The following is a 24,857-nucleotide window of genomic DNA, read 5'->3' on the forward strand; positions in this document are numbered from 1 at the left end:
GCATTGATACTATAAACGGTCATAGGAGAGGATAGTTTTGACTTCGTCGATAGAGAGTGCGTGAAAGTGTAATAATGACCCAAGAGTCTAAACATGAAATCATTTCACCCTTAGTGAATGAATTCTTCCTTCTCTAAGGGTGAAGTAAAAATTTCGTCAAAATCAAAACTTGATTTGATGTACAAAAATTATGATTATTATAATTCAATAACTTCCATTACATGACTATAATTCAAGCTTTAACTATTTTTTTTGTTGCTTACAACCTTTCCCTCCTTCCTTTTAACCTCTTAAACACAATCCCCAGGACCAGAGTGAGGGTGACAGTCAATCCCAAGAGATGACAACTATTAGCCATGGTCCTTACTAACACTGTTGCTAGGTTGACACACTTATGATTGTTTTTGGTATGATTTCTATTTTAATTTCATGGGGTTATAAATTAATATTAAGTGTTTGGTTTGATTTTTCACCTATTATTTGAAAAATTAAAATCAATTCATTTGAAATAGTGAAATAGCTCGAGAGCTACTTCACTTATTTCATTAAAATCACTTCAAATCTATTTTTCACTTTAGTGTTTAATGAGCACATATTTGCAATAACGGCAAATATGTCATTTAACTCTGACCTTACAACTACCTCTATATCATTTTATTTTATACAGAAGAAGACCCTCCATGTAACAGAGCCATTGCTCGAAATTTTATATGTCTAATTCAAGGAGAAGACTTCCTCTTCATTGGATAGTTTGACCCCCAAAAAAATCACAAGGCTTAGAAAAAGGATATACATTTAGGAAAAGCTTCCTCATGAAACTAGATGAAGGGAATTTTCACATACAGATAAAGGTTTGGGTTGGAGTAATCTCCATTTATATGTCTCTTAAAAAATTGTGGAGATTAATGTTTCAAATTGAAGAATTAATATATTTTCTAGGGTAAATTACACATCACCTTTTGGTTTTCAAACGAAACTCAGATCATCCCTTGATCTAATTCTAATAATGGTGTTAGTTTGTTGTTAGTTATTGGTATGAAAGGATTATTTTACCCTTATACTAAAACATTAGAATTAAATTTATAATACTACCCTTCAAAATCTATGTTTGGATGTCAAGGGTAGTTTAGGGATTTAAATTTATTTAATTAGTTGACATCATCACTTAACAGTATAAAACTAACGGTAGAGACTAATTTGTCATCTTGGGGTCTAAATCAGGGGGTGATTTGAGTTTTTTCAAAAATCAAGGGGTGACATGTAATTTACCCTATTTTCTATATACCATCTTGTAATGAAAATCATAAATTGCACAGAATTTTTATTTAGTAGTTTTTTCTTTCTTTCTTTCTTTTGTGCAAGTTTAGTAGAGATATAAGATTAAAGCATATATTCTCCTTAATAATTTCTTATTCAACAAAGAAGATATTTGCTCCTAGTCCTCCACTCCTCCCTTCTTTTCTTTAATCATTTGGAATTGGTAAATTCAAATCCTCATAAGTTATAAAATATCATTAGAATCCTTCAATAGAATGCTAGTGGGTGTATATATAATAGGATATAATTACATCTTCTTCTGCATGATACAATTTATTCTCAAAAGGCTGGCCTTTCCTTACCTTTTCTCCAAAAAGGGTTTCTTCAAGGTCACTCAACTGGCACATTATTATGCTTGATTGACATAATTATGTCCCTCATACAAAAGTTCTCTAGAGTATTTAAATGTTTCCCTTCTACTATAAGTCCAAGTACAAATCTTAATGAGATGTTTAATGGCTGGTAAGATTATAATTAATGTAAGGGGGCCCTTTTAATGATGCAAATATTGTTCTTGTAGTAGCCATGATGCATTAAGAAGCACTTCAATGTCTCAAAAGTGAAGAGGTTTTAATAGGGAATGCAGCATCAACTATGTTGCTTAGTTTGATATCAATGGATGAATCTAATATTGTTGGGAGAAGAAGGATCTGGTCGCAATCTATCAGGTTGGGTCAGTTTCATATTTGTTTAGTCTCAGATGAGCTACCCATAGATGGATAAATGGTGACCTTAAAAACATTTTTATAAAATTTAAGCATCAATTAAGCTGCCATTTGGTAGATATTTAGGATTATTGGAGAAGTCTTCACTAATCCTTCAAAAGTTTGTTTGTTGGGTTTAGGAGAATTTTTATCGTCTATGATTCTCTGCCCAGTACGGTTCCTACAACCCTCTAACAAGAGGGGGGTGGGCTCCACCCAGGTAGAGTATTCGGTCAGGGGGTAGAATGATCATTTCGCCTTCCTTGTTAGAGAATTGTAGGAACTGTACCGGGCAGGGAACCGTAGGCGATAAAGGTCCGGGTTTAGGTTCAAGGGGTCAAGCACCTTTGCATGGGTCCAATCCAAACCCAACCTATTTAAAACTTGTTTTGCCTAACTTGTTGAAATTTTTTAATCAATTAAGCCCCAATCTATCCAGCTCACATGTTTAATTTCAGCCAAATCTATATTAATCAAGTGGCAAAACAGAGTTTCAAAAAATGTAGGTCTAGAGAAGTGTACATACCACTAATACATAGACAAAAAATGGGAGAGTGTATGATTATATTTGAGTGAAAAAATGACATTGTGACCTACATAGAATATTTTCTAAATATACAACGGTTAATTTTTTGTTTTGTTTTGTTTTGTTTTGTTTTGGTACAATGGTTAAAATTAGGCGAATTATTACTATCATAAAGATATGTTATTTTTTCAAATGTCACAAAACATTTATTTATGCCACATGGATAGATAATATGTACAGTCCAACCATGAATAGAGAAGGCATGGTCTAGTTAGCCAAATGTCAAATTTCATTCTAATTCAAGCCAATACTCATTTTGCATTAACACACATCCCATGTATGTTAATGCACATGTACTAGCACTAATTAAGTGCATTCTCCCGACTTTGAATGAGACTATACAATATAGATTAAAAAAAAATTGTGAAAACGGATGGCTTAGATTTATGCTATGATTTTCGGAAACATCATCTTCCATTGTTATATGGATAACTACCCTTCAAATCTAACCAGGAAAAAAAAGATAACTACCCTTAAAATCGCCATATGGCCCATATCACCCTTTTACATGTTACAAATCGGTCAAGTAAAAGCTTTATGCAAAACATAAAGTAAAGGAAAAAGATCCCCACGATGCTGGAGTGCAGACTCCATCCCACTCCCTCTCACATAATAACCCATGCATGGGGCCCACATTGATACATTTTCTTCCTACTCTCGAAGTGAACCCCACGTGGATGATACCGTTCTTTGCACCACCTTTGGTATGACATGCAGATTCCCTCCCCCCCCCCCCCCCTTCACCCCAATACTATCGTTGTCGGAAACCCTCTCCTGTAAAGTAAATAAAACCCAAGAAAGCTAAGTACTGCATATAAATGTTCATTATTATATAATATTTGGGAAAAGGCTGGGTATGCTAGCGGTATACCATATGCTAGCACCCTATGTGTCTATCTCTTTCATCCTCCCTTTGAGGGGTAAGAGAGTCATTTCAAAGGGTGGAAGAGAGAGATAGACACATAGGATGCTAGCATACCTATCCCTCTCCCATAATGTTTAATAGTAAAATCTGAAAGGATGGATCAGTAGACAAACCTTTGAGGTGAAGTCCAAGATTATCTAATGGGCTTGATGCGAAATTGCCAATTCATGTAGACATGTTAGGCATTTAAGTTGGTTTAAAAGAGCCTCAGGCGGACTGGAATTTTATAGCCTTGGATGCTTCTTGGGCTGAAAATATTACAACCTAAAAGTCGCAATGGACTGAGCCCGGCCCCAAACCTTTATGGTTGTGGGCTTAATTGTTAAGAGTGGGCTCAGGTAAGAGCTACTGGGTATTGTCGAACCTCATTCACCAAAACGATATCATTAGCGAAGAATACACCACGAGACCTCGTCTTGACAATCTCCTAGGGTTTTCCACATTTCTATTGGAATCTCATTTGGGCGTGGTATCTTGCCTACTTTCATCTTTCGTAGGACCTCTTTAACTTCTGCCACACTAACCTTTCGTGCATATCTATGACGTGTAGTGTCTTGTTGAATAATGTGATCGTTCAGGTCAGGTCTCCTTGACCTAGCTCCATTTAGTAGGTCACAAATATATTCATCTCATCTCTCTACAATGTCTTCGTCTCTTACCAACACCCTCCCATCATCACCCTTGACACACATCACTTGATCAAAATCTCTACTCTTCTGTTCTCTTATCTTAACTATCTTATAAATAGTTTTCTTTTCTCCTTCTTTTGTATTTTGGTTAATATAGAGATCGTCATATTTCTTCACCCTAGTCATCCCCACAATATTCCTAGCTTCATTTGCCTCATAATACCTCTTTTTATCCTCTGTTTCTTTAGTCATTTGCTGCCTTAAAACAATCTTTCATGGTCTTAGTGGCTGCTTGAACCTTGGCGTTCCACCACCAAGTCTCTCTAGGGGTCTGACGACTACCCTTCGCTTCTCCTAGCACATCTTTTACAACCCTCTTAATACAGGCCATCGTCTTGTTCCACATCGCATTGGTGTCTCCCTCAAAGTCTCATTTTTCTTGTTTGACGACATTATCAACAAATGTCCTTAGGGGCTTTCCTTTTAATCTTTACCACCTTATCTTAAGGTATATAGGCTCCCTCCTCCTACACTTCTATACATTGAGACACATATCCAGGGCCACCAATCTATGTTGGGTGGTTTGGCTCTCCCATGAATAACCTTACAGTCCTTACACACTAATTTGTTTGCCCTTCTTGTTAGGAAGAAGTCTATTTGGCTGGTATGGTTCCCACTTTTGTAGGTAAATAAGTGTTCCTCTCTTTTTTCAAAGAAAGTGTTCACAATAGAAAGATCATTAGCTATTGCAAATCTAGGATTGAAGTCCCCCTTGTTCCTCTCCCCAACTCCGTAACCTCCATGGACACTTTCGTATCCTCTATGATCACGCCCAACATGTCCGTTCAGGTCACCTCCAATAATAATCAACTCATCCTAGCCAAAACCCTGCAATAAATCGTTCATGTGTTCCCAAAACTGACGCTTACTACTTTCATCCAATCCTACTTGGGGTGCATAGGAGCAAACAATATTGGTAACCGGCCTCTTCCTCCAATACTAATTTGATCGAAATAATCCTGTCTCACAATCTTCTGACTTGTACTACATCATTCTTTAAATCTTTGTTCATAATTATGCCCACTCCGCTTCTATTACTATGATCTCCCAAATACCAAAGTTTGAACTCATCTAATATCTTAGCTTTATTACCCTTCCATCTAATCTCTTGTATACATGCAATATTTATCCTTCATCTCCTCATAACATCAACCAACTCCAGGCTTTTACCCGTTAAGGATCCAATGTTTCAAGAATTTATGTTAAGTTAATTTAATCTTTTCTGTGCTGGAATAATTCCTTTCACTTGCCCTGTTCTACTTATCACCGCATTCAGATGTCTGCACGACATGTCGCTTACGAGGAACGCCCTAATAAAAGGATGGAAAGACATGAAATCAACGGAAATGAGATCATAGCACAATAGGATACACACATGTTGGTGAAGTGGGATGGATACTAAGAAGAAAATTTTCCCTTCTTCTTCTTTCTTTTATTTTATATTAAATATAAGGATAAATTACACATCACCCTTGGTTTTCAAACGAAACTCAAATCACCCCCTGGTTTTTTTAAAATACTCAAATCACCCCTATATTAGACCCCAATATGACAAATTGGTTCCTACAGTTAGTTTTATGTTGTTAAGTGATGATGTCATCCAGTTAAATAAATTTAAATCCCTAAACTACCCTTGACCAGTGTTTCATGCTGTTAAGTGATAATTTAATTCTAATGTTTTAGTACAAGGGTAAAATAGTCCTTTCACACCAACAACTAATAGAAGACTAACACCATTACTGTAGAGGGGGACTAATGAGTATTTTCAAAATACTAAGGGGTGATTTGAGTTTTGTTTGAAAACCAGGGGGTGACGTATAATTTACCCTAAATATAATCTTAAATTTCATAAACCAATAATGTATATTTCAATCAAAATTAAATTAAAATAGGCAAAGTAATACAACTAACTAACAGATTAGAGATCTATTCTTTCCGAATAAGAGAGAGAGAAAGAGAGAGAGAGTTATTAGCTAGCGGATGTAGATGGATCTTTATCCCCTCAATTTACCGATGCAGATCATCTACGGTGCAGCTGCCTGTCCTGCCTGTGCTGTGCAGATATAGGGCCGCACTCAAAGACCACCTTACCTCCACTCGGGCAAGGCGCTCGGGCAGGGATAAAGCGGTCTTTACGTGCAGCCCTATATCTGCGCAACACAGATAGAACGGGCAGCTGCACCGTAGATGATCCAAATCCTTATCTAGCTAGTTGGGAATGCTCACACTCAACTTAAAGATTGTTCCCAGCTATTACAGTTTTTTTCAATAATAAAGTATTATAGTTTGTTACATCACACATTTTAGCACCCTACTGCATTAACTGCACGGATCCTTCGCCTCTTTCCCTTAAAAATCACCATTCCTGCTCTTCACTCCTCCCATCTCACTAAATAATAAGAAGTCACTCACTGTAGGGCCCAAACTGCTTGATTCTTGAACATCTTATATATACTTGTCTCCATACTTACTATAGTTTTCCTTCCTTCTTGCATTTACTTTCTCTCTCTTTCTCTCTCCTATGAATTATTATTTTGTTTTGGTATGATCATATAGGGTTCTGACGTCTTTAAGAGAAGAGAAGAGAAGAGAAGAGAAGATGTGGAGGCTAAAGATTGCAGAGGGAGGGAACCCATATCTGTACAGCATCAACAACTACGTTGGACGACAGACTTGGGAGTTCGACCCATTTTACGGTACCCCTGAGGAACGGGCTGCCGTCGACAAGGCTCGTGACGAGTTCCGCATGAATCGCTTCCGAGTCAAACCCAACAGTGACCTTCTTCTTCGATTACAAGTAAATAACCCATAGAGTAGTAGTACATCTCAGAGAGAAAATAGAGAGAGGCCATCAAATCTGCTTATCGGATTCTTTTAGAAGCAACATATATTGTGTCGGTTTCTCTTATCGGCTTGCTTCCATGTAAATATATTTATAAGTATTGAAAAAATCATGTTAAGGGGCGCAGGGCTGCGCCCAGGCACATGGGGGTGGGCGCAATGACCACTCTGCCCTCTGCATAGACTGCCCATCTGTCTGGGCGCAACCTGCGCTACGGCACAGAGAACATTCTCCCTTCTTTATTTATGAATTTCAGATTGTTATCGGGTTATATTGTTTTGGGCTCGGTTTCAATCTAGTTTCCTTATGTCAGTTCGGTTTCTTACCGGTTTCGGTGCAGTCCGGTTTGGATTTTGTGTCGTAAAACCCCAATCTGAAACCGATCCAATAGGCTTCATTTTTTGTTTTGATTTTCGATCGATATCATGGGTTCAGGCTAGGGTTTGGCATCATCCTCGGGCAGTGCACCACACTTAAGAATCCAATCGTAAAAACATGGGCAGTTACATCTTTTATCCTTTCAAGTGTTGGATGGATGGTTGGATTCTTAAGTGTACTGCACCGCACTTGAAAAGATAAATTTACCTCTAAACTAGGGATTCAATCTCAATCCGCATGCATGTTTTGTGCGTACGGGCAATGCTTCGTACTTGTTCTAACCATTGTAATTTATGCTATGTTTTGGTACCCATTCTTAGATTTTGGGTCTACAAAGCATTCTGAAATGAAAAAATTAAAAAGACTTGGGTTTCAAAATGGGACGAAATTTTACTGCTACACTTGTAGCATTTCTTGATAGATAAAATTCTGTTTAGAGAAGGAAACTATAAACTGTTTTGAATGCGTACTTGCTGTCTTAAAGGAGATATTTACTCCCACACGATTGAAGCAAATTCACCTTCAGGATTCAACAAAACATTAAAGAAATAACGTAATTCTAAAGAGATTCTGGTTGAAAGAGAGAGAGAGAGAGAGAGAGAGAGAGAGAACTAAAAAAAAAAATTTGTTTTGTTGAATGGCTGAATTGTCTTGGTTTATATAGACTCACTGGCACCCATTCACTGAAAGCCATTCATTGGAACCCATTCATTCGAAACCATTCACTAGAATGGTTATGATTATTCCAATAGTCATGACTATTCCAATAGTCATGTGACAGTTCAATCTCTCTTCTTAATGGATTTAAAACTCCTTATTACAATCTATCTAACATTTCCCTCCACCTACGGTGAATGGGATCCGATTCACCAAGGAGTGGGAATGGGTATCGGGAGGGTATATTGGAACACACTAAAACCCTATGAGGGGTTTGTGAATCTTAGGATGGTGGGTGAACCGTTCTCTATGGGTGGAGGAAAACTTTGTCCTTGAATTTATTAGATGATATTTTTTCCCCCTGTTAACTCACTTACATTTCCATTGTTTGATCACCATATATAAATGTAGCTCAAAAAGGAAAACAACTTTGTTCAAGACATACCCCCTGTGAAGATAACCGATGATGAGGAAATAACGTATGAAGCAGCAACTGAAGCATTGCGAAGGGGAGTGCGATTCTATTCCTCTCTCCAAGCAAGCGATGGCCATTGGCCAGCAGGATGTGCAGGCGGACTGTATTTCCTTCCCCCGTTGGTAAAAGTTTTTCTTTCATAATATTGGAATTTCACACCAAAGCAATTATCCCACATGGGATATGAGTAGCTTGATGCGAAGACTTATAAGGACTTGGGCACTTTCTCCTTAACGGCTAACTTTAACTTCTCGCAGGTCATGTGTTTATACATCACTGGACATCTTAATACAGTTTTCTCATCAGAGCATCGCAAAGAGATCCTTCGCTACATATACAATTTTCAGGTTTGAATTGAATTGTTCCTTATTGTCTTGAGCTCAAAATTAGAAAAATTGTTACTACTTTGGTTTTGGATATGGAAGGACAAGCTAAGGGGACTCTTATAAGGCATCAATATGGTGTGGTGTATTTGTAGAATGAAGATGGAGGCTGGGGGCTGCATATAGAGGGGAATAGTGCTATGTTCTCTACAGCATTGAGTTACATTTGTATGCGGTTGTTAGGTGAAGGACCAGAAGGTGGCTTAGATGATGCCTTGCCTAGAGCACGAAAATGGATACTTGACCATGGTGGTATAATTGCAATACCATCTTGGGGAAAGATTTGGCTTTCGGTAGGACAATTTTTATTGAATGAATGAAAATAATTTTTGGGGCGTTGTTCTCTGTGCCGCAGTACAGTCTGCTCCTAGGCACATGGGGCTGGGCGCAATGACCACCCTACCCCCTTGCACAGGCTGCCCATGTGCCTGGGCACAGAGAACATTCTCCCTTATTCATAATATATAAGAATGAAAAAATACTACTATTAAAATTAAAGAAGCTTATTTCTAATTTGGTCTCTTTGGCTAGTATAGATACTTGGATTATATGAATGGGATGGCACCAACCCAGTTCCCCCAGAGTTATGGATTCTCCCTTCATGTCTACCTATTCATCCAGGTTTGTTTTCTGCTCTTTTCTTCAATAACAAAAGGCAAAAGGTTTTATGCACGGCGGTATAACTACACGATTGAGCATAAAACCATTAAATGGGAGAGAGAGAGGACATGTGTAATTACTCTTCTACCCTCTTCCCATCCCTCCCCCATTCAAATCATGTACATATACGGCCGTGCATAAAAGTGTCTGATTAAAGGATTAGAAGAAGAAGAAGGGTGTAGATGGGATTCGGTCCCAAGACTCAGCCACAATAATCGAAGGACCTTACCACTGGGGCAAGTGGCACATTCGAGGTCAGGGGTGCAAGTTTGGCCCTGTTGGCCCCGCACCTACCCTGGGCTCGAACAGGGTCTGCGCTGAGATATCTTGACCCTGAGCACGGGACAAGCGGGGTCAGGGTTGAGGCCTTGGGCAGAGCCTGGCCCTGTTTTAAGTGGCACACACACACATTTTGTTATATAATATATTATGGGAGCTGAAAGAATGCCATCAGGTCATGCTAGACACGCTGCCCCTGCGCCTTGACAGATGGGTGCAAGAAATGATGTCACACCCCTGGTCATTTTTGGGTTACAGGGGGTGCAACGATCATTTCGTGTGTTGTGCGACCAGGTGGCGTTCTATTTCCCATATATTATATATGAAGATAATAAGTGACATAATATATTTGATATAGTGTTATTTTATGTAAAATTGATAATTTTCTCCCCACCCCAGCCTAGCCCAACCCATGCATCTTCCGCCTCCCCATGATCAGGGCCAATAAGAGTCAGCCCAACCCGACCTTGAGAGTGGGTCAGGGTTGGATTTTTTAGGCCCTGAGTGAGGATCGGGCCTGAGCCTAGCTAAGGAGACTCAGAGTTAGGTTGGGGTTTTAAAAAGCCCGACCCGACCCGAAACTTTGGCAGCTCTATTTGAGGGGCTCGATTTTTCTCTCTATTTAATTCTATTCTTGTGAGCATCATAGGTTGGATTAAATATTTTGGAAAAACTATACCATGTCGGTCTATCTATGTTTTTTGGTGTCATTTCGCTTCCTCACTTCTTTCATACCACATTCAAAGCAGCGAAGATGTTGTGCTACTTTCGCATGGTTTACTTGCCCATATCATATTTATATGGGAAGAGGTTTGTGGGACCAATCACAGATCTCATTCTACAATTGAGAGAGGAGCTCTACCTCCAACCATATCATGAAATAAATTGGAGCAAAGCACGCAATATGTGTGCAAAGGTTGGTTCAATCTACATTCGTTTATCATGGGATCTCTTATTTTATTTTAGGGAGAATGTTCTCTGTGCCGCAGCGCAGACTGCGTTCAGGCACATGTGCCTGCCACTCAGGGGAATAGGGTGGTCATTGTGCTCACCCTATGTGCTTAGGCGCAGCCTGCGTTGCAGCACAGAGAACAGCGTCCCCTTTTTTTTTTTTTATTGTTTAGGTTCTTAATTATTATGCTCATCAAGCAATTTCTATTTTTAATTACAGGAAGACATGCAGTACCCCCATCCCTTAATACAAGACTTGCTCTGGGATAGTCTATATTTTCTTGCAGAGCCTCTTCTTAAACTCTGGCCTTTCTGCAAACTGAGAGTGAAGGCTCTACAAATCACAATGAAACAAATTCATTATGAAGATCAGAATAGTCGATACCTAACCATTGGAGTTGTAGAAAAGGTAATGCATGCTAAAAGTAAGTCAAGAAATAGCTAAATTGAAAATGAAAAGCTAGGGTTGGATTAACTGACGACCTTTCTCTTTAGTTTTGAACCTAGGATATTTTTGTTGTGTTTGGTGTGCATTCTTGGAATGCATTCTATGTCGATTTTGCATTCTCAAATGTTAAAAATATATAATTGTTTTGAGTAAATTACTCCCCCCTCCCCTCGATTATGCTCTAATGACAAACCCCTCCTGGGTATTGAGTAATGACTCTCCCCTCCCCGTATTAACAAGATTCTATCAACCGTACTCCATTCCGTTAAAAAGGACTGTTAAGTGATAGGAAAAGACTATATTACCCCCTCCTTCTTCTTCTTCTTCTTCCTCCTCCTACAATCCCTTTTCGCAACTCGCCCCCACCCCGCGCTAACGCAACCCCTCTCACCGTCCCCACTCATGCTCTCTCCTTGCCCTTTCCCTGCTGCCGACGCAAAGGGTCTCCATGGTGAGAAAATGATAACTCGACACACACAAGATATCACCACGCAATGTAATAATTCCAAACCGAAGTCCAAGCAAGAATTAGATGTTTTTGTCATATGGTCAAGGTTGAATATGAAATTCCAGGTGAGAGATCCCCACTACTAGTCCTCCCAAATAGAATGCTTATAATGTCGGAACAACCAACAACAAAGGAACCGGAGGAGACGAAACTAGATCTAGCGGTAGAATGAAGAACCGGACCGAAATTCAATGAAACTTCCCCCAAAGCAGGATCTCGAACGTAGCTTAGAAGAAAGGGATCACCCACCGCTAGATAATAAAGTCCCAAAACTTGAGATTAAAAGAAGGAAACGTAGGGAGATCGATGCCTCTCTTGCTTGTACTTAACTAGCACCGTAGCAGTATTAGAGATGATATGAGGTAAAGGAAGGAGGAGGAAAAGAAAGAAAAGGAAGAAGGAACAGAAAGAGAAAAGGGAGATTAGAAGGCTTACTGGAGGGAAAGGAGGAAGCTAGGGAAGATACCAACAGCCCACATACCCACACGCTGCTCCACCAGGCAACACTCAACTCTCTCGAGGTTTAACTCAAAACTCAATATTTGATTCAAAACAGGAGATTTAAGAAATCGGGTTGGAATTAGGATTCCATGAAATCAAGTAGAAAGATCTCGGTTTTGAAAACAACGATAAATTAAGATTCCAAACTGATACCTAGATTTGAAAACATAATTAAAAAATTAGATTCTAAGATTGAGAAATTTAGAATTCCTACTTGAAGAAGCATTCTTGGAAAACAAGTGAAAAGATTGGGTTTTGATGATTGATTTTGAAAACAGAGTTGAAATCTAAAGTTATAGAACAAGAAACACAACCAATAGCTCAATAATCGCAAAGAACAAATTAGGAAGTTATGTGCAGGATAGAGAGATTATGATCCGACTGCATCGAGAAGAAAAGATAAGAAGAACGAGAAACAGTTGAAAAAGGATATGATCGAAATCACCACCTTATTCGAAGGTCGCCATCACCTGCAGTACCCAACCTTGAAATCACCAACCGTTCAACCAAAAAAAAAAAAATCCAACCGTTCTCTAAGATTGGATGGCTTTCTTGCTCTGCGGTGGATGCGACAATGGTTATGGACGTTGTGAGGGCGGCGGTGGTGGTGACAGGCTACGAAGTGGTGGTGGCGGTGGTGGTGGTGACCATTACTCACACTGGAGAAACGGCCTAGAGATGTTTTTAGGGTTTTGATATGGTTAGGGGTATTATTGGAATATCACAAAAATAAGGGCATCTTGGGGTTTAAATGAATATAATTAGGGTGATGTCATCACTTAACAGCCCTTTTTAACGGCAAGGGTACGGTTGATAGAATCTTGGGAATGCAGGGGAGGGGAGAGTCATTTCTCAAAACCCAGGGGAGGGGTTTGTCATTAGACCATAATCGAGGGGAGGGGGGAGTAATTTACTCAATTGTTTTTATCATTGAAGAATGCAAAATCAACCTAGAACACATTCCAAGCATGCATACTAAACACAGCCTTAATGTTGCTTATGAATTAAGGTGTTCTCTAGCTATACAATGCATTGAGACTTATCTCATGTTTGCTTGATTTTTACAGCCATTATGCATGCTTGCTTGTTGGGTGGAAGATCCAAATGGGGAGGCATTCAAGTATCATCTTGCTAGGATCCCGGATTACATATGGGTTGCTGAAGATGGAATGACATTGCAGGTTTCTTGAAAATGTCTTAATAATAATAATAATCAACAAAGTCTAAGAGTTTTTTTTTTTTTTTTTTTTTTTTTTTTCTTTCTCAAAAAATTGAAGGAAAGAATAATAAAAAAGAAAAATAAGAAATAGACTGAGAAAACTCTACAACAAAACAACGGGCTATCCTTATAGCTGAATCAAGCTATTAGGGAAATCCAAAGAGGATAAAAATGGAAAGATGGAACTCAAAAATTGCTAGGCACCAGGGCCAACTCCAAGAATATCAAAATTACTAGACGACTCCTTGATCAACAGGAGGCCGAGAAAGCAGTTAAGGAGTTACCCATTTCTTGCTGCTAATTTAATCTTCAACGCTGTCATTGGGCTGCTGGCGAGAGTTTCTTTGGGTCTGAGAATCCTCCCGCCCCATGCTTTTTTTTTTGGGGGGAGGTGAAGTTCAGATCTGCTACCCACATGGGGACGGGTGGGGACAAACCTGAACCCTCTATGGGGATGTGGGACCCGCCTCTAGGGTGTGGGATCCACGCCCCATAGAGGGGTCAGATCTGTCCCCACCCGTCCCCATGTGGGTAGCTGATCCGGGCTGGGGTGTGGGGGAGGGGGGGCAGCTCCTTTGGCTCCTGTAGACTTGCTGCAAAAAATTGAGTAGTTTAATCTTCGTTCTTTTTTCGGTAGAAGATCATTTGTATTAAAAGAAAAAGAAAAAGAATGAACAAATACAAGCTTGACTAAGCCAGAAACACCAACAAAAAAATTGTTTCTTCAAACCTCTCTTTGTCAAAAACTAAATTGTTTCTTCAAAGCATTTTAAATTTGACTTCCATAACACAAATTGTAAAATGCTACTATAATTTGATTTCAGGGTATTGGCAGCCAGACATGGGACACTAGTTTTGCTGTACAAGCAGTTTTAGCAAGTAATCTAATGGATGAAATTGGACCTACTCTTAAAAAAGGTCATGATTACATAAAGAAATCACAGGTATCAACTTAATCTCAAATTCAAGTGCTAGCTTATCCAGTTTATGTATTTTTTTTCCTCCTTGACCTAATTATCCTATGTTACTTGCATTGAAGGTTCAGGACAATCCATCGGGTGACTTTCGAAGCATGCACCGTAACATTTCCAAAGGGTCATGGACTTTCTCAGATCAAGATCATGGGTGGCCAGTTTCAGATTGCACAGCAGAGGGACTGAAGGTATTGTCCTTGTTCCAACATTAAAACATATACAGAGCAGATCCATTTGCAACCCTCTTGGAAATATTACCCAAATAGTACTTCTTTCCTGTATTTCAAATACTTCGTACAGTATCGAATAAATTATTGGGTGTTCTTTTAATGGTTTCAGTATCTGCGGGATTATTGACAGTACCTTTTTTAGAGAATGTTAATAAATTATACAAAGTTTTTAGCTTTGGTATGTGGTTTCAAAAATGTCATCTAATTTTTGCAGGCAACTCTTATGCTATCAATGATGCCAGCAGAAATTGTGGGTGAAGCATTGGAACCTCAACACCTATATGATGCTGTGAACATCATTCTTTCTCTACAAGTAAAGATTTAGAAATTTTCTAGTTGGACTAATATAATATTTGTAGTAGATCTGTAATGTAAAATTAATTAGGGTTAGTATAGATTTAAAAATGTTCTTGTTTCCATGAGATGTCAATCACAAGAGAATGACTCTTCTTGGAATTTCTAAGGATTTTATCTTTAAGAAAGCACCTTAAGCAATATATCATTCAAGTGCACTTCATTTTGGGTTTATTGAAATTTTTTTATTTTGGTGTTACTAATCAGCTTCCTAATTAATTGCTTTATAGAGTGAAAATGGAGGTTTACCAGCTTGGGAGCCAATTCAAGCACCATCATGGCTAGAGGTTAATTCTTTCACATAATAAAATTACTTTAAACAATTACATTGAAGATATTATTACTTGGATACCTCAAAGGAAAAATAATAATAAATGTTTTCTATAGAAAACCTGTATAATCAGTGGTTAAATTCTTGAACTCAGTTTATTTTTGGGTAAGATATTGTTGAATTATCCAACCCAAAAGCTTAAGCATTTACGATTGGACAGTTAGACATGGTATCAGAATCATCCAATTCACTACAGTAATAATATATTTGTGTACACTTATCAAAAAGATGGACCACCCATCCAACGTGTATTGCCAACCAAACAATGAGGCCAACATGTGAGGAGAGTGTTGGAATCCCATATATTGAAAATTCATAGGACATTGGATGAATTCATATACCAGTTGAGCTTCTTCCCAAAATAATTTAAGCTTTTAAGGTTGAACACTAGCTATAACATGGTATTAGAGCCACTAAGCTTGTACATTAATGACAATTTGTGTACAGTCATCCAAAAGAATGACCATATATACATGCCACGTGTATTTTCACTTAAAAGAATAATTCTACATTAGAAAACTCTAGAACCTTGGATACCTCCATATATCAACTGGCCTCACTACATTTTGTCACCCCAAAGACACGTGGCTATGATGAACTCTGGAGCAGTGTGGAGAACCCTAATTGTGTCTTAACAAGTCTTACGCAATCTCATACAACATTTGGAATCATCCCAAGGAATTTAAAAATGAGACCAAAATTATTGAATACTCTTGAAGGATTGACATGGTTAAAAGGTGGTTAAATAACCTAGAAATTGGTTCAAAATTTTTATAAAAAGATCCTTATTGATGATGATTACCAATTTTCAACCCCATTAAAAAGTACTTGAAACTTTCTTTCCAACTCATTTCGAATCACAAAATTAGATATATGGTTTGAAAGTTATGAATTCTATAAAATTTTGAGGTAAAGATTAAATGCAAAAACATTTTATTTGCTTTGACCTAGACCCAACGTAGTCCAAACCCATCTGACCCAGATAAATTTTACCTGATGACTCAACATAATCTGACACTGAGTTAAGAAGAACCGACAAAGAGCAAGAGGCTTCCCTCAACTATAAAATCTCACGATCTCCGCAGGCAGTTTTCTTTCCATTTTTCATTTCTCATCTCATTTCCATCCTTCTTTTCTCATATCTTTATTCCCCTTTTTTGTTTAGACCTCAATTTTCTCTACCTTATTTTGTTTGGATTCATGTAGCCGACCCCATTAAATTGGGATAAGGTGCGCTGAGTTTGTTGTTGTTGTTGTATTGCCGAATTTGATAACTAGTCACTTAAATTAATGGTTTTTCAGTTTTCTTTTCAGATGTTCAATCCATCAGAATTATTTGAAGATGCTCTTGTTGAGCAAGGGTAAGATTTCTTCACATTTTCTAGTTCTCACTTCAGACATTTTCCCTATATTGTACAATATAGACTCATTTTAGATTTATGAGAGTGGTGTTATATATAGGTATGTTGAGTGTACTGCGTCAGCAATCCAAGCCCTTGTCATGTTTAAGAAATTATATCCACAACATAGAAAGAAAGAAATCAAAAGGTTCATAAAGAAAGCAGTACATTATCTTGAACAAATTCAAATGCCAAATGGTTCATGGTATAGTTCATGATTTCTCTCTGATTTAATCTTTCTAATTAAGCCATGTTTAGGGCCTCATGCAACACAATCATTCTAATTAAACCATGTTTAGGTATGGGAATTGGGGAGTGTGCTTCATCTATGGCACATTCTTCGCACTGGGAGGGCTAGCCGCTGCTGGAAAGACTTATTACAATTGTGCAGCAGTCCGCAAAGGTTGTGAGTTCTTACTATCAAAACAACAAGAAGAATCAGATGGTTGGGGAGAAAGTTACCTTTCATGTCCAAAAAAGGTAATTCCACAAAACAACTCCCATCTCTTAAAAGCTTCTGATGTGTTAATTTGTCTCTAATTCTTGTACCTGTTTCGAAGATTGATCTGCTCAGACATATTTTGGTGGCGACCTGTATTAAACAACTTGTGATCCCAATAGATGCAGTTCGGATCTTACCTAAACGGATATGGGAAGGCAGCGGAAGAGATCAAGAACCAAGTTTTGATACTATCAAAAAAAAAAAAGAAAAAAAGAACCAAGTTTTGATTACAAGCACCATTGACACGAACAATCTTCGTAAGGCTTCTCCGCGGAGAACTTCACACCACAGTTCCTTGGAAAAAGAGGGAATCCCATAGAGAACACAAAGACCTGGAGAACAAGAGTGAGATAAGAGAAATTAGATTTTTAGTTGTGTATGGGCTTAGGGTTTTAGGTAGGCCCCCCACCTTAACAAAATCATACTCAGAGTGGGAAGAAGAGGATGGAGAGTCGGTCACTTACAGTGACCGGCCCTCTTTCCCTATCTCCTTCTCGCGGGTAGGGGCTGCTGTCCCAAGTGGGCGCCACGACCCGGTTCTGATTAACAACATGAATAAGATTTTTTTTCTGAGATATGTGCTGGTAAAAGAGGGCTTGGGCTGACCCGATGGAGGAGTATTTATATTCTTTACCAGTCTTGTTGTAAAGGGAATGAGATTTGGGGTCTTTTGCGTTAGGGTTTTGAGAAGAGAGAGAAGCAGCGCCGTTTTGGGTCTCCGTCGTAACTTTCTTCCATTACATAGTGAAACATCTTTAGCTTCGCCCGTAGACCAAACACACCATATTAGTGTGTGAGCCACGTTAAATCTCTGTGTCATCTTGATTTGTTTTTATTTTTTTTTCGTGTTTCTTGGTGTTTGTTTAACAGCTTCTTTTCAATTTTTCTTGGTATAATCTCTGTTTACTGTGTTTGCTTAAACAGGTTTATGTTCCATTAGAAGGTGGTAGGTCAACCTTAGTTCAAACTGCATGGGCTATGCTGGGTCTTCTTCATGCTGGACAGGTAAGGTTAAGTGATTGTCTTGTGCTCATAAAATTAATGTTTAAGCTGGCTAATTAGAAAATGGTGCATTTAAAGCCATATTCTCCAAAGGATAATAATTCTGAATGTATGATTATCACAGTTTATATATTTATTTTTATGGCTGATTAGGCCGAGAGAGATCCAAAGCCTCTGCATCGTGCGGCAAAGTTATTGATTAATTCACAATTGGAAGAAGGTGACTTCCCCCAACAGGTAATTGAAGGTTATGGATGATGTGCCATTAATATCCATTATAATATTCACTAATCTCTGAAATCTTTATGGTAACATTTTTCTGAAAATAAGATAAGGGGTGCTGTTCTCTATGCCGCAGCGCAGGCTACGCCCAGGCACATGGGGGTGGGCGCAATGATCACCATGCCCCCTGAGTGGCAGGGCCATGTGCTTGGACGCAGCCTGCGCTGCGGCATAGAGAACATTCTCCCATAAGATAATTTGACTTCTTTTATAATTGAACAAAGTTTTCTTTCACTCACAAATCTATGGTCAACATTATTCCCCCCCCCTATATGTTGGAGGTTCGAAATGCTCCTCGATGTTCCCTAACACTCGATCCAACCCTAATGATGGCCATCAGTGAAGGAATTCCTCCTTCTCTGTGGCTTAAAGGAAAACTAGGTCCTTTATTATATATAGTGCTCACTCACACTTATTCATTTGTACAGAATATTACAGGAGCCTACATGAAGAGTTGTACATTACATTATGGATCTTATAGAGATCTCTTTCCTGTGTGGGCTCTTGGCGAATACCGTAGGCAGGTTTTACTACCTCTAAAGAAACTCTAAAATTACATCTTTAGCTCTATCTCTTAAGTATTAAAAATTTATAAGGATTTTCTTATTGACACCCCTTAATGTGTCAAATAATGTGTAATCTTATTGTTTTGTCTTTTTAATACACCTCATTATTTCTTCAATTAATGATGGTAAATCCTATTATTTCGCATATATACTTGAAAAATGTGCTAGACAATGACAACTGTTGATGATGACAATACACCTATAGAATTGTCAATTAGTCCCAGGCTCCTCAACTTTGTAATACTAGTTCTTTTTTTTTTTTTCTTTTTTGCATTTCTTTCCTCCCCCCCCCCCCCACCTAAATGTTGGGTATTTATATATGTTTTTCCTGTTAAATATTAGCAAAAAAATAGTAAAAAATGTACAGGATTAACATCCAGGCATATCCAAATGACAAAATAGAAGTTTCAAGAAAGCATTTATCCTCCACCTTCGACATTGCCCTCAACAGAGGACAATACCAAAAAACAAAAGCTTGATCGAAGGATCCACCTTTGGCATTGCCATCAACATAAACCACAAGCAACTGCTACAAGAAAAGAAAATCCATTAATTAAGGAATCTATATCGTGGTATGCCTTGAACATCCCAGATGAACTCATGGGAGACAAAAGAGAGAGCGAGATATTGCCCAATAATTTGAAAGATGATGGGCTGCCCCTTTCTTAGCTAATATCAGCTAGAGTGTTGACCTCTCTGTAACAGTGAGTCATTCTCCAAGATGTTGACTTAAGAAAATAGAATTAGTGAATCCATTTTTTGCTAAAGGATACATGACATAACTATAGTCAAACCTAATTTTATCTATAAATGAGTAACTTGATTCTCTTTGGCAAACTTCACACCATAGAAGAAGGCTGCTAATTCTGCAAAAAAATTCGATTGAAACCCCAAAGAGTAAGAGAAGCAACCTCCTTGATCACCTAAGTAGTTCCCGAAAATGCCACATGCACCTGCATGACCTTGATTCCCTAAGGAACAACCATCTATATTTAATTTTGTCCAACCAACCTCCGAGGTGCTCCGAATCATATCCATTATTCTTGTTGACGGGTGATAAGGAAAAGTAATGCCGAGTTGATTAGCAATCACCCATTCCTCAACTGATTTGACTTTTGACTTCATCAGGATACAACCTTCTTTGGTTCCTTTCATATCATAAATCCACAGGAATCATGTTAAAACAAGTCAACCAAAGACTTTTCAAGGGGGGCAAAGATGGCCTTGCTTTTCCACCAGGATAGAAGGGCATCCACAAGTGATATGTTTAGGGATTGGGATCTCTTGCTGCGCAGACACAGGCCACGCGCAATGACCGCATTACCCTTGCCCGAGTGGGGGTAAAGCGGTCATTGCACACGGTCTTATGTCTGCATAGCACAGCGCAGTTGGGCAGTGCACAGTTGGGGAGCCGGATCCTATGTTCGGCCAATGGGTCTTGAATGAATTCAAGAAAACGCACCATATCTTCTTGGAATAATTGCACTCCCAAGGAATGTGATCTTAGCTTTCTTGGGCATGCAAGCAAAGATGGCACTGGAAGGATGTTCCTCTTGCTTCAAGGTGCCATCTTTGCTTGCATGCTTAGACACACCGTGCTAAAGTGATGAGTACCATGCATGGGTAGTTGAGATGAGTACCATACATGAATAGTCCATGCATACTTTTTGAACACGTCGCGCTAAAGATATGAGTTTCTCTTTCCCACTGGTTAGTTTTGATTTAAATTTATTAACAAGGAGAAGAATGAAATCCTTTTTCACAATTTGTGTGGGTTACGATGCATCACATGAGAGGGTTTTGGTCATTTCGACACCCTATTATGAAAGGGGGACAAGACTATGCAAGGGTGCATGGTTGTGCATGAAACTTTTGGCCATAAATCAATAAATAAGAAAAAAATTCTATAGGAGCCAAAATTCGGCTCCTCTCCAGCGCAGGGGTGGGCTGGAGATCGTCTAGCGTGGCAGGATAATGCGATGCATGGACTCGGTTATATTGAATGGCTTGAATTAATTAAGCACAGGGAAACCATATGTGTTGCCCGAGTGCCTTGCCCAAGCGTGGGTAAGGCAATCATTGCGCGTGACCTTGTGTTTACGCAGCCCGACGTAGGTTGGGCAGCATGCCGTAGAGGATCTAGGTCCTCTCTTCCGTCGCAATAATCTCTCTCCCACTAAGGCGATGTTTGGCAAATCTATGGGAGAACAGTTCTTCTGTTGTCTCTGTAAGCTCCCACCTTCCAAACAAACACCTCAGGTGCAAGGATTAAACGACATGATTCAAGCTCTAAATTCCAAGTTTACAAGGTGAGGTGTTGTCGATTTTTCTGCATTAGCATAAACTCAAATCGCCTTGAGGGTTTTCAGAGCTTTGAGAGGATGAAGAAGGCTTCAGTCTAATGAAAAGCTTTAAATGAGACTTTGAGAGGACGAGGCTTATGTCTAATATCGGGCATAGTTTTCTCAAACTTGTGTTGAGAAATGTAGAACATGTATTGTCAAATCTCTTCCATGGACCATAAATTTCAATTTCTGTTCCAAAAAACATTCAGTAAAAACACGCCATTATCAAGCGCTTTTTATTGTATTTTCCCGTTTCTCGGAATAGAAAAACACCAAAAACTATTTCCCGTTAGAGGCTTAGAGCCCGCTTGATAACCTTACCAGGTGTTTCTGTTCTGGAAATGTGCTGGGAAACACCAAAACATTTTTTTGTTTTTCAACATAGTTTTTTTCATTTTCTTTGCTGAGAAACCGTTTTTTACCCGCTTGGTAAATTTGTTCTGGAAACGTTTCCAGAAGACAACTGGAACACCATTGGTGCTTGATAAAATCTGCTTTTGGGAACATGTAATGTGACCAATTTTAATAATATTTGTCTTGAATAATGTACTTTAGATAATAAAGGTTAAAATAAACATTGTAATTAAAATATCTTCCCTATTTGAAATTAATTACGATAATGCCATTTCTTTGTCAATTATACCAAAAAAAGACTTGTAAAATCCTTTTATTTTATCAACCTTAGCATAAAATTAAAATATCTCACTAACATAACCAAAGTATAAAAATATGTCAAATTTTAAAGATGCCATTAAAATTGGGTTCTTGGGTGGATTAGTAGCATAACTGACTATGCTATGAACAGTTGAATAAAGAAGGCCTTGGTGGACTCAAACCACCATCCTCTTGGAACATGCTCATGTTCCAAGTGCTCTACCAATTTGAGCTAAAGACCCATCAAGTAGTACTTTATCAGTGGAGCCACTAAAGTCATGCTTATCTACAACTTTTAGACCGGTGCATATCAAAAACGGATTCACACCATTCAAAACCAGACCAAAATGACTGTTTGACACCTCTATGTAACAGCAGGGTTCCCTAACCACCTTGAGCAATCAGAGATTACTTTCATAGATAATAGCATAGCTGAATGTTGAGCCGGATTAGCAAAACCAGACCCAGGATGGGTAGCCTCTAATTGGTGCAAAAAACCTAATAGCACACCAGTTCCATATTCTCAATTAAAGAGCATTTCTCAATATGACACACATGCAATGCTATCCATCAAAGAGTATCCCTGAAGCACAGTTTGACAAAGGAAGACAAGAGAAACAGGGAGAGCACAGGGAGGGAATAATGAAAAGTTTCAAGAATCCCAGGCCAAAAACAGGGAGTGCCTTGCCTAAGCAAGAAGGGGGGACATTCTTGAAGACAAGTCTCAAGAATCCCAGACCACATCAAACTGCTGGCTGTCTATTTTTTTCCCCACAATTTTCATATAAGAAATTAGACTGGATTTTAAACACTTGATATCAGCCATTGTGAAATGCTGCAATTTAGGTAAATTGCAGAGAAGAGTGGACTGGAGAGAGATGAGAGCAGCTGCAGTTCTGCTGTTGCACACTTACTCAAAGAACAGCACAAAGACACACAAGTATGCATCATATCTCCTATCACTTTTATGAACATTGCTGTAATCCTATTATTATTATTATTATTATAACTTATAGTGATGCTAACACCCATTTTTTGGTTGAAATGGAATTGAAACTATAGAGTTCAAACGAGTCCCTTCTGTTCCAAAGTCTTGTAAGAAACAGAGCAACAGCTGGGTGAATTTGAAACACTAGATTCAGTAGCAACAACGAACTCTTGAGTTACATAGAATATGAGCTACACCTGATTTGACAAACTCAGCAGCAAAGAAGAAGATGGAAGGAAGAAGATAAAAGAAAGATAACCTCAGCTCACAGTGAGGTTATCTTTCTTTTAAACTTAACCAAGTAATAACATATTTTAAACTTGCCTAAAACTAAACCCATGGTTCTAACCCTCTAAACTAATACACAATCTGAACACTGAAATAATACCCAATTGCAAGCTATCCAAGCCCAAGCCCATGAGACCCATTCATAGATGTAAGACTGCCCCCAAATTTTAAACAATTTATACTCTTAGCTAAATCATTTCATCTATCCTGCAGCTGTCTTTATTCTGTCTAAAGCAGCTAGATTGAGGTGGTCACTAAGAGTGCGTTTGGTAACGTTCAGAACATTGTTCTGAACAGTTCTTTTGTTCAAAAAGAACAAAAAAACATGAAAAAGTGTTTGGTTTTACGGTTCGTTTTTTCGTTCTTTTAGAACGAAGCGGATGTCTTGAACACCAAAAGAACGTTCTTTGCAGACCGTCTCCGCCGACAAATCACAAAACCCGTCATTTTTTTGAGAGAAATCACGACACTCATCTCTCTCGCTCTGCTGATTAACAGAGAAGAGGAGAGGTGTTGTGTGTTCTTTGTAGGGAGAGAAGGGAAGAGATGTTCCTTTGGAGGTTCGCTGGGCCATTGTTGGCGGAGGTGAAGGAGACGACTGGGATCGTAGGCCTGGATGTGGTGCCGAACGCAAGGGAAGTGTTGATCTCACTCTACTTGAAGACCTTGAAAGAGATCCAAACCGTTCCCGAGGACGAAGGTTACAGGAAGGCTGTGGAGAGCTTCACAAGGCATCGGCTCAAGGTATGCTAGGAAGAAGAGGATTGGGAGCAGATCGAGAAGCGCATCGGCTGTGGTCAGGTCGAGGAGCTCATCGAGGAAGCCCAGGACGAGCTTAAATTCATGGCCAAGATGATGGGTTCGTATTATTCCCTTACTCTACTTTCGAATTAATTGATTGAGGATATATCGGATAGATACATCGCGAGCAATTATACCAACAACGTCAAGAACAGATACTTAATTTGGATTGTGTGATGCCCTAGATGGTTTCGCGCTCGAGGTCCTGTTCTTAAACAATAATCTGGGGCTTGTAGTGCTCGCTTATTACTTGATATAATTCCCCAACGTAATTTTAGGATATATAATTGGGAGTTGGAATTGAAGGATTGAATTTCACTACATTTTGATGGAGAAATTAGTTCTCTACCGTGGCAATTTTGAATTTCATGGAGAGATAAGTTACATGGTTGGTATTTGGAAGGGAGAAGAGAAGTGGGTTTGGAAGAGGAGAACAGGGCTTTAATGGAAAATAGAATCCAACCCCTGTCTCTCAGGTTCGATGAGAAGGTCTCAATTGAATCCAAGCTCAATGGGTTCAATGGATTTCGTGAATATGAACTCACATCTTCTGATGATCTTTCTCTGCTCACAAAATCCTTTTTTTCTTCCTTGTACTAATTCAGAGATGAGTTGATT

General features: G+C 38.8%; 1 protein-coding gene across 1 annotated transcript; it reads left to right on the forward strand.

Moving 5' to 3' along the window:
- The first annotated feature begins 6,803 nt into the window (after window positions 1-6,803).
- Window positions 6,804-19,179, forward strand: LOC122661972 (beta-amyrin synthase-like). Its single transcript, XM_043857497.1, has 18 exons — window positions 6,804-7,018; window positions 8,510-8,695; window positions 8,831-8,920; window positions 9,052-9,249; window positions 9,493-9,577; window positions 10,645-10,811; window positions 11,067-11,255; window positions 13,371-13,484; window positions 14,347-14,466; window positions 14,562-14,684; window positions 14,941-15,039; window positions 15,311-15,367; window positions 16,726-16,772; window positions 16,873-17,016; window positions 17,111-17,291; window positions 18,238-18,318; window positions 18,469-18,552; window positions 19,026-19,179. Exons 1-18 carry the CDS (start codon window positions 6,821-6,823, stop codon window positions 19,146-19,148), a joined length of 2,286 nt encoding a protein of 761 aa, XP_043713432.1. The 5' UTR covers window positions 6,804-6,820; the 3' UTR covers window positions 19,149-19,179.
- Window positions 19,180-24,857: the final 5,678 nt, after the last annotated feature.

This window comes from Telopea speciosissima, chromosome 5 (assembly GCF_018873765.1).
Source record: "Telopea speciosissima isolate NSW1024214 ecotype Mountain lineage chromosome 5, Tspe_v1, whole genome shotgun sequence".
Classification (NCBI taxonomy): Eukaryota; Viridiplantae; Streptophyta; class Magnoliopsida; order Proteales; family Proteaceae; genus Telopea; species Telopea speciosissima.

Bases quoted from the DNA above. Each gene is read 5' to 3' on its own strand.
- LOC122661972 (XM_043857497.1), top strand. From the start codon at position 6,821: ATGTGGAGGCTAAAGATTGCAGAGGGAGGGAACCCATATCTGTACAGC. The intron at 15,040-15,310 runs GTAAAGATTTAG...ATTGCTTTATAG, and splicing joins ACATCATTCTTTCTCTACAA to AGTGAAAATGGAGGTTTACC. The intron at 17,292-18,237 runs GTAATTCCACAA...TTGCTTAAACAG, and splicing joins ACCTTTCATGTCCAAAAAAG to GTTTATGTTCCATTAGAAGG.